Source organism: Dromaius novaehollandiae, chromosome 8 (genome assembly GCF_036370855.1).
Source record: "Dromaius novaehollandiae isolate bDroNov1 chromosome 8, bDroNov1.hap1, whole genome shotgun sequence".
Taxonomy (NCBI): domain Eukaryota; kingdom Metazoa; phylum Chordata; class Aves; order Casuariiformes; family Dromaiidae; genus Dromaius; species Dromaius novaehollandiae.
In genome coordinates, this window is record NC_088105.1 from 30,788,457 (window position 1) to 30,799,846 (window position 11,390).

Consider the following 11,390-nt stretch of genomic DNA (forward strand, 5'->3'; position numbering starts at 1 on the left):
GAAGCCAAAACTTGTGTGCCAGCCTGGGCTTGGGGCTGTAGTGAACCATCAAACCTGGCAGGCAGGGCAGGAGTCTAGCCCCGTGGTGTGGGGAGCTGCATGTGGGGCTCTGCAGAGGCTTTGGCCATATCCTGCTGCTACAGGCAGAGGACCTGTGATTTCTGGACTGATGCTGCCCATCATCCAAGGTGCCTGGCTGCTCATCTGCACCACAGGCCAAAACCAGTGAGCTAAAACAGCTGTGGCTGGAGCAAATCTCTTTATTTCCAGCCCCTCTTCTGCAGTGCTACAAGGCTGGAGCAGGGCTACTCAAAGTAGAGCCCATGCACCGTGGCCACAGCAAAGAGGGAGGTGTTGAAGAAGGTGGCTGAGGCAAAGCTGTCGCTCTGGGGGTCCCACAGCGCCCGGCTGGCCACCAGCAGGCTCTGCTGGCCCTGCTGGCCCAGCAGCACGTGGCAGACCAGCTTGTAGCGGGGCGGCACCACCTCCTTTGCCCGGCTCCGCAGCAGGTCGGCCAGGCCGTGGGCCAGCTGGGCGCCGCTCTGGGCGCTGTACGCTGTGTTGCCCAGCGAGCCGGCCAGGGCCGACTCCAGCACCCGCTGCACCCGGCAGGCGTTGAACTTGCAGCCCTCGTCCGGCTGCACCTTGTAGGTGTTTTCATAGCGAATCTCCTGGATGGGCTGGAAAAGGGGGAGCCCCGAGAAGCTGACGCGGCTGTGGAGCATCCAGGGGCCAGCGGCGGGGCGCTTGCCCCCGGGCGCCGCGCAGAGCGAGCTCCGGCGGCTGGCGAAGGGCGCGGTGAGGGTGCTGAGGATGGAGCTGCGGCGGGAGGGCAGGAGGGGCGGCTTGGCCTCCTCGGTGCTCTTCGCCGGGGCTGGGGGCCGGGGTGGTGCATCGGGGGGCTGGGAGCTGCGGTGCGTGCCCCCCGGCGCGGCCCGGGGTGGAGGGGCTTCAGTGCCATCCGGAGGCACCGCCGGTGGCAGCGGGGCCGGCTCCTGCTTGGCCATTCGAGTGGCCTGGAAGGAAGATGAAGCCCCGAGCTATGGGTGCAGCAGTGGTCCTGCTGCTCCCGGGGACGTTGCTGCACCCGATGGGAGCCTGGGTGTCCCCTCGCATCACCACTCCACTGCCTCTCAGCTTCGCTTCTCCGCACAGCTTGGCAGAGGTGGGCTGGGGGGACAGGCAGTGGGGGCAGAGCGGCTGTGCATGCAGAGCGAGGGCACCTGTCACCCCAGTACAACCGGGACCACAGCCCTTGGCGCGACAACAGTTGCTGCCGGTCCCTGAGGTGGCAGGTGGCCCTGGCCAGGATTCGCCCCATGGTAGCCGTGTAGGCGCTGAGCCAGCCTTGCAGGGGGCTGCATGGCCATGGGCAGCCTGCTCCCCGGCTGCGGCACAAAGCCGGGTCCTGCCCTCCTCCCGTGCTCCCGTTGCCCCATCTCCTCCCTGTGGGAGAGGGCAGAGGCCGGGCCCCCAGCGCCTTTCTGCTGCCCCGCAGTGCTGGGGGGGGTCAGGGTTCCCAGGCTGGCGCAGGGCAGCTTCACACCCCGGGAGCCCCCCGCTCTCCCTGCCTGGCCCATGGCAGCTGTCTCTGTGTCTCCGGTGCCTCTATCCCAGCAGCCTGGGACGTCCCGGCCCACGGGGCCTGTCCCCAGCCCAGCTCACTGTCCTTCCCCCCGCCCCTGGCTGGGGCTAGCAGCTCCTTCCTCCCCAGCCCTCCTGGCTCAAGCCATTGCTTACCCCCAACACCACGCGTGCCCCTGCCGGGGTAAATCAGGGCACTGCTCTGGCTGGTATCGTGCCCCTGGGGCTGCTCCGTGGCCCGGGACCCTCCTGTCCCCCTTGGTCTGGGCAGGCCTCAGAGCAAAACCCCTTGCGTCGGTGGTGAAGCGTGAAGTGTTGCTATGTGACACCGAAACACGCCTGGCCCCAGCCCTGGGGCACGGCTCCTGTAACTCTTTGCTTCCTGGTCCTTCAACACTCTGGTCCTTGTTCATCCGGCTGCCCCACGTGGCCCAGGGAGGCGGCTGGCTGAAGCCCAGTGCCAGCTACGTGACCCAGCACATGGCCAAGTGGTCCCAGGTCTTGGCCCACATTTGGAGTTACAGCCTGGTCCGTAGCCAGTGCTGGGGGCACGATTGCTCCCGGCACAGGTCCTCCAGCCTCAACAGGAAAAGAGCATTACCATGACCCCAGCGACCTCCTGGAGCATCAGAAAAGGAGGATCAAGGGAGAGGGACCACAGCGCTGGAGACGTGACAGCCCCATCTCCTCCCAGCAGCCCTGGAAAGAGCTCGCAGGTATCTAATGTGCCACGGGAGAGTGATGGGTGGAGAAAAGCCTGCTGCGCCACCGCGCTCTGCTTCGCACCCCAGCTGCAGGAGCCCAAGGGCTTGGTTGGACCCTGGGCGCATCCTCGGATGCTCACTCCTCCTGGGCCACCTCTCCCACGGCATCCCTGCGGACGGGCCACATGGGACGGTGGGCACCAGTGGTGAGCCCAGCGACGTGCCACAGGGTCCATGCACTGCTGTGCCCCAGCCAGAGGGCAAGTCTGGCCAGCAGCTCCCAGCCCAGAGCGGGTTTTTCTCTCTGCCCGTGGCCGGCAGAGCCCAGCCCAGCTGGTCCGCTGCGGCGGCCCGGATCAGTGCGTCTTTGTTTGGCCCGGCTGCCGGTCTATTTGAGGAAAGTGGAGAAAGCCTTTGTGTTTCTATCGCCCATCAGAGGTATTTATAGCCTGCTGCTGGCTAGCACTGCCAAGCACGCTGGCAGCTGGACCCTGCTCCCTCACTGCCGTCCCTGCTCCTCCCTCTCCCTTGCTCGGCTGCGCAGAGCAAAGGCGGGTCCCTCTGCGGGCACCCGTCCCCTGTCCGTGGGGCTGGCTAGGAGCTGCGCAAAGGGGAATGGGCATCCCCCAGCACCTCACTTGCCTCAGCCTTGGGCAAGGCTGTCATGCCTCGGCAACATTTGGAGCACTGCTTTTTCATATCCATTGCAAATCTGAGAGAGCCAGGCTGCAATGGCACTGGCAGGTGGGGGAGACCTTGGTCACTGCGTGGGGCAGAGCCGCTTGCAGGGCTAGTGTTCGCCCCATGGCTCCGGGGACCACACGCTCGGCCCTGGTCGTGCCCACCAGCTCTCTGCGAAGGGCTGGGCATGTCCGGGGGGGAGGTGATATTTTTGCACATTTAACTTATGCCCATGCAGCCTCTTCCTACATCCCAGCCTGCCTTTAGCCTTCTGCCCCATTTGTCCCATCGGAGCACTGGGCTGCGGGTGCCCCCGTCCTTCCAGCGATGCAGGGCAGAGCCCAACCCGGGGCTGCAGCAGGGCTGGGAGCAGGACGCCTGCTTCCTCACTCCGCTCTCGGCTCGGAAAACGCCCGGCCGGAGTCGACTTGGCAGCAAGACGCCAGTTTTCCAGCTGCCTCCTCGCCACGCTGCTCTCCCCACCGCCTCTGTCCGCCGCTCGGCCCTCGGCCCCCTCCGGCGCGGGCCGCCTTGTCCTGGTGCTGCCGGCCGAGCGGCTGGTTTCCCTAGCAACGGGCCGTGCCGCGGCGGGGCGGCCTCCTCCCCGCGCCCGGGCCCGGGCCCGCCTGCCCGCCGGCTCCGGCCTACTCCGCACTCCTCCGGCGCGCTCCCGGCGGCGGGCATGGCCCGCTCCGGCTCGGTGCGGCTGCACGGCGAGGCGGCCGCCTTCACCGCCGCCCTCCGCTCCCTGGTCAACAACCCGCAGTTCAGGTGAGGGGCCGCGGACGCAACCCCCCTCCCCACGCCGCCGCGGAGCACGTCCGGCCCCCGCGCTGCCGTCGCGGTGCAGCTCTGGCGCGTTGGGGCCCTCCACGGGGTCGCATCCAGCCCCCGCCCCGGGCGGCGCGGGAACCCCCAGGCACCGCGGCGCGCAGCCCAGCACCCGCCGGGGAGCCCGGGGGAAGCCCGCAGGCGGGTCCCGGGGGCTCCCGTGGTTCTTTCTCGCAGCGGCGCAGCCCTGAAGCTTGTGCTGGGCCCCCGTGGGCTGCCGGCCTGCTTTCTGCGGGAGAGAAACCCCTGGGTGCTGCCAGGCCCCTTCCTCCCCAGGGATGCGGGGCGGGCGCTGCGATAGGGCATCGCAGGCACTGCTGAACTCCCGCGCTATCGCTCCCGGGGTGCCCTCGTCCTCGGTGCTGCAGCCGGCTGTGCGCCGCCCCTCTGCTCCAGCTCGTTTCCAGCTGTGGCCTCAGTTAGTCTGTCCCTCCACGTCCCTCTGCCTCGGGAAGGGAAGATGGACAGCTGTCTCCTCCGCCTCCCCCACCTACCAGCCACCTCCTGCCTGGCAGCTGGCCGGCTTGCGTGGGCCTCTTTGACCACTTCGTGCTAAGGACTGGCACGAAAGCCGGCTGCCTCAGAGGAAATCCCCACCCCTGCTGAAACTCTGACCACCAGAAGAGAAATCCCTGAGAAAACTCCCCAGCAGCCGTGCGGCGCGGTAGGGAAGCTGCCAGGGTCTGGCTGCCCCCAGCCCCAGCCTGCATATCCCAGCTCACATCCTGCAACCCAAATCCAGCATCTTGCATCCCGCAACCAGCATTGTGCGTCCTTCTTCCTGCAATCTGCATCCCGCAATCTGAATCCTGCATCCTTCATCCTGCAATCCACATCCTGCATCCCACAATCTGCATCCTGCACCCTTCATCTGCAATCTGCATCCCGCAATCTGCATCCTGCACTTTGCCCGTGGACCATAGCCATGGAGCAGTTTATTCCACTCCCCCCACAGCAACTCTCGCGGAGGGCCTGGGGGGCTGTGCTCACGCTGCCCTTGGCCCCAGCCCTTGGGGCCACCGTGAGGGTCGGGCTGTGCCCGGTGCGTCTGAGCGCAGCCTCGCAGTGAGCGGAGCATGGTTTGGGCAAGTCACAGCAATGCACAGCCCCTTCCTGCTCGCTGGGATGGGGGCTAGAGCGGAGGAGAGGAGGAAGAGATGGATGGACCTTGCTCCAGACCATGCTTCAGCGCTGGCCGGAGAATTTTCAACCCCTCCCTGCTCTTCACCCCCTCTCTGCCCCTCGGTGCTGCCTCCCTGCCTGGGCCCATGGGGTGGTCGAGGCCCTGGGCCATGGTGGGGGGCCGTGGGGAGGCAGGGTGATGGGACGGACCCTGGCTCCCCGTGTGCCCCACGCTCCAGCCCGCCAGCAGCGATGCCGGAGCTGCTCGCACCCTGGAGCACTTGGCCAGCCACTGCGAGCCGAGCTGCACGGTGGGGCTCTCCTTCACCTGGGTCCTCTCAAAGCAAAGGCCACTTTCTCCAGCAGGCTGAGGGCTTTTCTGCTCGGATCTGGGCTGGCACCCCATGGGTCTCCGCATCATCCAGAGGACGCGTCTTCCTCAGCCTGCCTGCAGCACCCAGGCACCCATAAGCAGCAAAGAGCAAAGCCCACCCAGGCACCTCCATGGTTCCTCTGGGAAAAGCCCCTGCCTTAAAAATAAAGGGTCCTGCTTTGGCTGCTGGATGTGCGGAAGAGAAATCCCACCCTCGCTGAGGCCAGCACCCCCTGTCCCAGCCCCAGGGGGCCCTGGCCCCTCTGCCTCCCAGGGTGCTGGATGCTTCACAGCCCTCTCTCCTTCTCTGCAGCGACGTGACGTTTGTGGTGGGCCGGGAGAAGCGGGAGGTGTTTGCGCATCGCTGCGTCCTGGCCTGCCGCTGCCAGGCCTTCCAGGGGATGTTGAGCCAGGCACCGGCGGGCAGCGAGGGCGAGGGCCCCCCCGGCAGCGTCCCGCCGCAGGGCCCCCTCGTCCTGGGCAACGTGCAGCCCGAGGTCTTCCTGGCCGTCATTGAGTTCCTCTACACCAACTGTGTGACCCTCAACAGCCACATTGTGAGTGGGGCACGGGGCCGGCCGGGTGCTCTGGGTGCAGCAGGGAGGAGCTGGGGTGCACAGGGAGGGGGCTCATTGCTGCTCCTGGGCCATCAGAGCAGGAGGGGAGGCTCTGCACAAAGCCTTCCCGACGGGAGGTGCAATAAGCGTGTGGGGCCTCAGCCTTGCGTGGGAGGGGTTGTCTGGAGCACCGCGTCCCGTGGGTGTCAGCCCCAGCCTTGGCACAGCCAGGACCTGGCTCCCTGGCCACGTGCATGTCAGGCAGGGAGGTGACAGCTCTGGCCTCCCCTGCCCAGGAGCTTGGTGCCATGTGACCAAAATCCACAGGGAGCTCGTGGCACCTGGGACAGGGCTGCAGGAGGACCTAGGCCCCTGGGATGGTGGCACCAGAGCCGGAGCTGGACACCTCCACATGTCCCCACCTCCATGTCCCCTATCATGGCAGCACCTTTCCCCTACCTCCTGACCTGGCAGCTGGGTGCAACAGGTAGCAAGAGGAGAGATGGGGTGATGGCGACCAGGAGGGGGACGCATGCCCTTGGCACCGGGGCCCTGCACGCTGGTGCTCATGGGGTTTCTCTTGCTGCTCAGGCCCTGGAGGTGCTGACCTCATCGGTGGAGTATGGCCTGCAGGACCTGTGCAAGGTAGGGCCTGGCTCACATCCAGGGCAGCCCTGTTTCTCGAGCCCAGAGGGGCTCTCCGGTGGGTTCCCCCTCTGCGGTGACGCAGAGCTGGGCCGGGAACTGGGAGCCACCTCGGGGTGCTGGGGAATCCCAGGGAAGGGCACAGGGCCTCTCTCCTCCTCCTGGCTGCGGGGATTGCTCACTGCAAGGGCAATAGGAAAGCCCCCTCTCACCGCCCCCGGGGCTACCTCTGCCCTCCGGTCAGCTGCCAGCGGGACGCTCCCAGGGAAAGCCCCGGCACTGGGGAGCCGCAAGTGCCCGGCACCCTGGCCATGGTGCCATGGAGCAGTGCGGAAAGCAGAGGCGGCCTCGGAGCCAGCGCGTGCCACTGGGGCTGTGTCCGGACGGACGGACAGGGAGCGGCGGCGAGGAGGGGGCAGGAGCTGACGTGGCTGCCTGGCGGGGAGCACGGCCAGGACACGTCATCGGAGGGATTCCTGGATTGTGGCCGGGCCGACCCCGTGACCGGCTGCCTCATGCCTGGACTTCCCCTCCGTTTTCCCCCACCGGAAAGGAAGGACCCTGCCGAGGCCATAACCGCAGCTGCTGCACGCCCGCTGCTGAGGGGCCCCGGGGTGGGCGCAGCGGCTGGGCGGGCTCCCGCATGGGGCTCTGGGCTTTCAGACTGCCAGGCGCGCGGGGAAGGCAAGCGAGACGTGTTGCAAAGAAGGGGACCGGCACCCCAGGAGCCCTGGAGCCAGCCGCCCGGGTTACCCCGTGCGGGTCAATGCCTCCACCCCACCCCCGACGACATGGACACAGGCTGCTCTGGCCTGGTGTGAAAGCGATGCAGGGCAAGAAGGGCTGCCGGAGGGGCCGGACGGAGGTGGAAATACCAGGGGGAGCCCGACCACCTCCTGGAATGGGCGAGTTAATGAAGAGCAGGAAAAGGGAAAAATTCAAGAGGAAACGAGGCTGCTGGTGCTGAGGCTGCTGGTGCTGAACGGGAGCCAGAGTTGCGGGGAGGGAGGAGCTGGAAGGGCTGGAAGTACTGGGAGGGACAATCCAGCAAATGCACGTAACGAGGGATAACCTTGTACCGTCCCATCCGGGGGCTGATGTGCAGATACGTGCCGGCGCTTGGCCGGGGGTGGCAGGGAAAGGGGCTGACCCCTGCCCAGCAGGGAAAACCCGTGTCCCCAGCTGCACGGTGACTTCATCGCCCTCCTCCATCGCTGCTGGTGACTCAGAGCCCTTCTGCCTCCAGCCGGCTGCTGACGGCTCCTCCCTGCCCCTCGTGTCCCTTCGGGCTTCCCAGGAGTGCTGACTGCTCCTGCTGCCCTCCGTGGCTCTGCCCACGCGGCCCTGCTCCCCTTTGCAGGAGCCGTGAGATGGGTGGGAGAGCGCTCGATAAACGTGCCAGTCTGGCTGCATCGCACTGGCACTGCTGGGATTTGGGCTGCAGCCGGAGCCCCGGACAGCGCCAAGACTCCGACGATCCCCCAGGTCCCCTGACATGGTCCCCTGCTCCCCCGTGGAGGCAGCAGTGCTCCCGGAGCCCCCAGCCCACAGCAGGACACGGGCTGGGCCCGTGGTGGGGCCATGGCTGCATGCCCTGTGTCACGGTGTCCCTCATCCCTGCACCGGGCTGGGGGGCCTGGGGGCTGCTGAGCGCCCCGGGGTGGCTCTGCTCCCCCAGCCCGACCCGTCTCCGTCTGCCTTTCAGCTCTGCGTGGAGTTCATCAAGGACACGCTGAGCGTGGAGCAGGTCTGCGAGGCCCTGCAGGTGAGACAGTCCCACGTGGTGTCACGGTGGGTAAAAATAACCCTTCCTATTTCGGGACATGCCTGAGTAGGCCCGGCCCTCCTCCCCTCGGCCCCACAGCCAGGCAGGGTTTCCTGCCCCCCCTCCGGGCCCTGCCTGCTCCTGGGCCTGTCACTCTGGGGCCAGCGCAGCCCGTGGCGTGGCCATGTCCTTGCGTCCCCCTAGAAGTCCCCATGCTGGGGTCCTGCTGTCATGGGTGGTTGCATCCAGACTGGGAAGACCCAGGATTTTGGGGGACCCTCCTGGTTCGGAGGCCAGCCCGACCGACCCAGCAGTCCTTCGGGGACCATCACTGAGGTCCAGCCGTGTCCATGCTGACCTGCCGGGCGTCCCTCCCTTGGCCACCCTGGGGGAGCACCCAAAACCCTGTGGAGAGTCCCAGCACCCAAAATTAAGCAGGGGCCCTAGGGCAGGCGCTGCTCCGGGCAGGGCAGCTCCATCCCCTGGGGGGGGGGGGGTCTCGTAGCAAGGACGGGTGGGACGGTGCAGCTGATACTCCTAGGACATGTGGGACCATGTCACCAGCCCAGCCTGGCCCGCCCTCCCCAGCACCCCCGGCCCCCCACCTCTGCATGCCCCACAGACGCTGCCATGCCCCCGGCTGACGAAAGCTGGCGAGGGGCTTTTCCGTGGCTCCGGGGGCCGAGGCGATGCTGGCAGGGTGGGATGCAGGTCCCGGTGCGCAGCAGCGCCCGCCGCGCGCGGCTGCCTGACTGCTGCGGCGTAAACAGAGCTAAAACTGGCCCAGAGGAAACAAACAGAAAACCCCAAAACCCCAGAACAAAACAAACCTGCTGAAAACATCTCGCTCTCGTCCCTTCCTTGCGTCAGCGCTGGCCCCCGCTGGGCTGCTGGCGGAGGCGATGCCGCGCTCGGTGCCCTTTGCTGCGCTGCCACGCCGGGCTGCTATCGCATGGGGATGGGGACATGTCCCTCGCTGTTGGCCTTTTGGGGGGGGATTTCCCTCCTGCCCTGCCCCCCCCCCCCCTCGCAGGTGTCGGTGTTGCCCCACAGGCCGCAGTGACCTACGGGCAGACGGACCTCCAGCAGCACTGCCTGGCCTTCATCGAGGGCTACACTGCGGTATGGCTGCGGGCGGGGGGTACCAGGGACCCCCCCCCCCAACTTCTGTGGGAACATGGCGGGGGGGGGGGCATGGCCCAGGGCAGCCCAGGGCACGGGGAGCCCCACTGCAGGGAGGGTCGGCCCCCACGGGGATGAGGCGGCTGGGGGCTGCGAGGAAGGGAGCGACCGGTGGTTGGGGGGGTGCTGGGGGCAGGTTTAGGGGTGATTGGTGAGGATGTAGGAGTGCCAGGAAGGGGGGGGGGATAGGGTTGCTAGGGGCGTGCTTGGGTGCCAGGAAGAGGAAGGTGGGGGGAGCACTGGGGTGCCAGATTAAGGGGTCTTGGTGCAGGGGAAGGGATGGTGCCAGCAGGGTTTGGGGGGGTGTCGGTGCCAGCGGCGCGGCGCCGTGTTGCGCCCGCAGGCGGTGGTGCGGACGCGGGGCTTCCATGAGCTCTCGGACGCGGTGCTGGCACGGGTGCTGCGCAGTGACCGCCTGGCCGTCGACGAGCTGGAGCTGGTCCAGGCCGTGCGGCAGTGGGCGCACGTCAGCTCGGTGAGTGCAAACCCCGAGGTGGGGGGTCCCCGGGGCAGTGCCGCCCCCCCGCCCCCCGGCCCCACACCCACGTCCCGCATCCCCCAGGCCGTGCTGGAGCGGCCGGTGCCCGAGGTGGCCGCGCTGCCCGTCCGCGAGCTGCGCTTGCCCTTGCTGGCGCCCAGCGAGCTGGCGACGCTGGAGACCCACAACCAGCGGGACCTCCTCATCCCGGTGAGCAGGCATCACAGCACCCTGCGACCGCAGTGGGTTCGGGGCGGGGGGGCAGAGCCACCCTGGCGCCCCGGTGCTGATGGCAGTGTCCCGGCGTGGGCAGATGGAGAGCATCGCGGCAGCCTGGAGGTCCCACGCGCTGAGGAAGGGCAGTGGCGTGCCCTCGCGCCTCTGCCGGCCCCGGCAGGGCACACGGCCCCGCGACCACCACCGCCTCCTGGACCCCCACGCCAAGTAGGGGCCAGCCAAGCCGGGGGGGCCGGCCCCCCAGCAACGCCCCCACTGAGGGTGCTGAAGAGCCCTGCGGGCATGGGGCCGGGGGGGGGGGGGATGTGGGGCACAGCGCGGGGCTGGGTAGGTGGGCGCTGCCACGGCCGAGAGCAGCAATAAAACACTTGTACCCGCGCCATGGCTCCGGGAGTGAGGTGGTGCACTTGGAGGCGGGGGGAGGGGGGGGGCTCTGGGGCTGTCTGGTGATGGACTGCAGTTGGCAGTGGGGTGCAGAGATTGGGGGGGGGGGGGGGGGGGGGGCCGGAGCCGGTGCAGGGGCACCGTGGCACCCATATGCCAGACCCTGCCCCCCACCCCCCACCCCAGGGCTATCAGGGTGGTTGTGGGGCCCATGCAGGGTGACTCCAGAGGGTGGAAGGGCCCAGGACACCCGGGGCCATAGGGTGACCCCAGTGCCCCAGCCCCACTGCTCAGCACCCAGCAGGCCCGGCTCCCCTTGCCAGGGCCGTGCTGCCCCCCCACGGCAGCGTCCCCGCAGTACAAGTGGCGGCGAGAGCGGGCACCGCAGGCCAGGCTGCCAGGTTGGGGGGGGGGGGGGAGCAGGAGATCTGGGGGCTGTGCGGGGCAGGGGGAGCGCACGTGCGAGGGGAGCCCCCCCCCCCCCCCAAAACCAAGCAACCACACTCCAACACCAGCCCCCCCCCAACCCCCCGCCCCAGAGCTGCCCAACCCCGACTGGGACGGGGGGGGGGGGGGCGCCAGCAGGGGCACCAAGCCTGTGCCCCAACCTGCCCGTGGGCCGTGGGGCTCCCGGCCCCACTGTCAGCCCTTCCCTGGCCGGAGGAGTGGGGCCCAGCACCCCGTGCCACGCTTCATGCTGGGCATCACCTGGGCTGCAAAAGCTGCCCCTCTGCCAGCAGCCACCCTGGGGGGCCGGGGGCGGGGGTCAGCAAAGGAGCAAGGGCATTCCGGCACCTCAACACTGCAGCCTGTGCGTGCCTCAGTTTCCCTTTGCAAAGGGGCTGTG

At 68.2% G+C, this 11,390-nt stretch overlaps 2 protein-coding genes across 2 annotated transcripts; one reads left to right on the top strand and one right to left on the bottom strand.

Moving 5' to 3' along the window:
* Positions 1-255: 255 nt before the first annotated feature.
* Positions 256-2,101, bottom strand: DYNLT4 (dynein light chain Tctex-type 4). The gene is made up of 2 exons (XM_026103771.2): positions 1,741-2,101; positions 256-1,016 (listed from the first exon to the last, which is right to left on the bottom strand). Exon 2 carries the CDS (start codon positions 1,005-1,007, stop codon positions 306-308), a length of 702 nt encoding a protein of 233 aa, XP_025959556.2. The 5' UTR covers positions 1,008-1,016; positions 1,741-2,101; the 3' UTR covers positions 256-305.
* Positions 2,102-3,186: 1,085 nt separating this feature from the next.
* On the top strand, positions 3,187-10,540 carry BTBD19 (BTB domain containing 19). Its single transcript, XM_026103666.2, has 8 exons — positions 3,187-3,740; positions 5,609-5,852; positions 6,444-6,497; positions 8,203-8,262; positions 9,316-9,384; positions 9,788-9,919; positions 10,007-10,132; positions 10,236-10,540. The coding sequence occupies exons 1-8, from the start codon at positions 3,196-3,198 to the stop codon at positions 10,368-10,370; spliced, it is 1,365 nt and encodes a 454-aa protein (XP_025959451.2). The 5' UTR covers positions 3,187-3,195; the 3' UTR covers positions 10,371-10,540.
* The last annotated feature ends 850 nt before the right edge of the window (positions 10,541-11,390 follow it).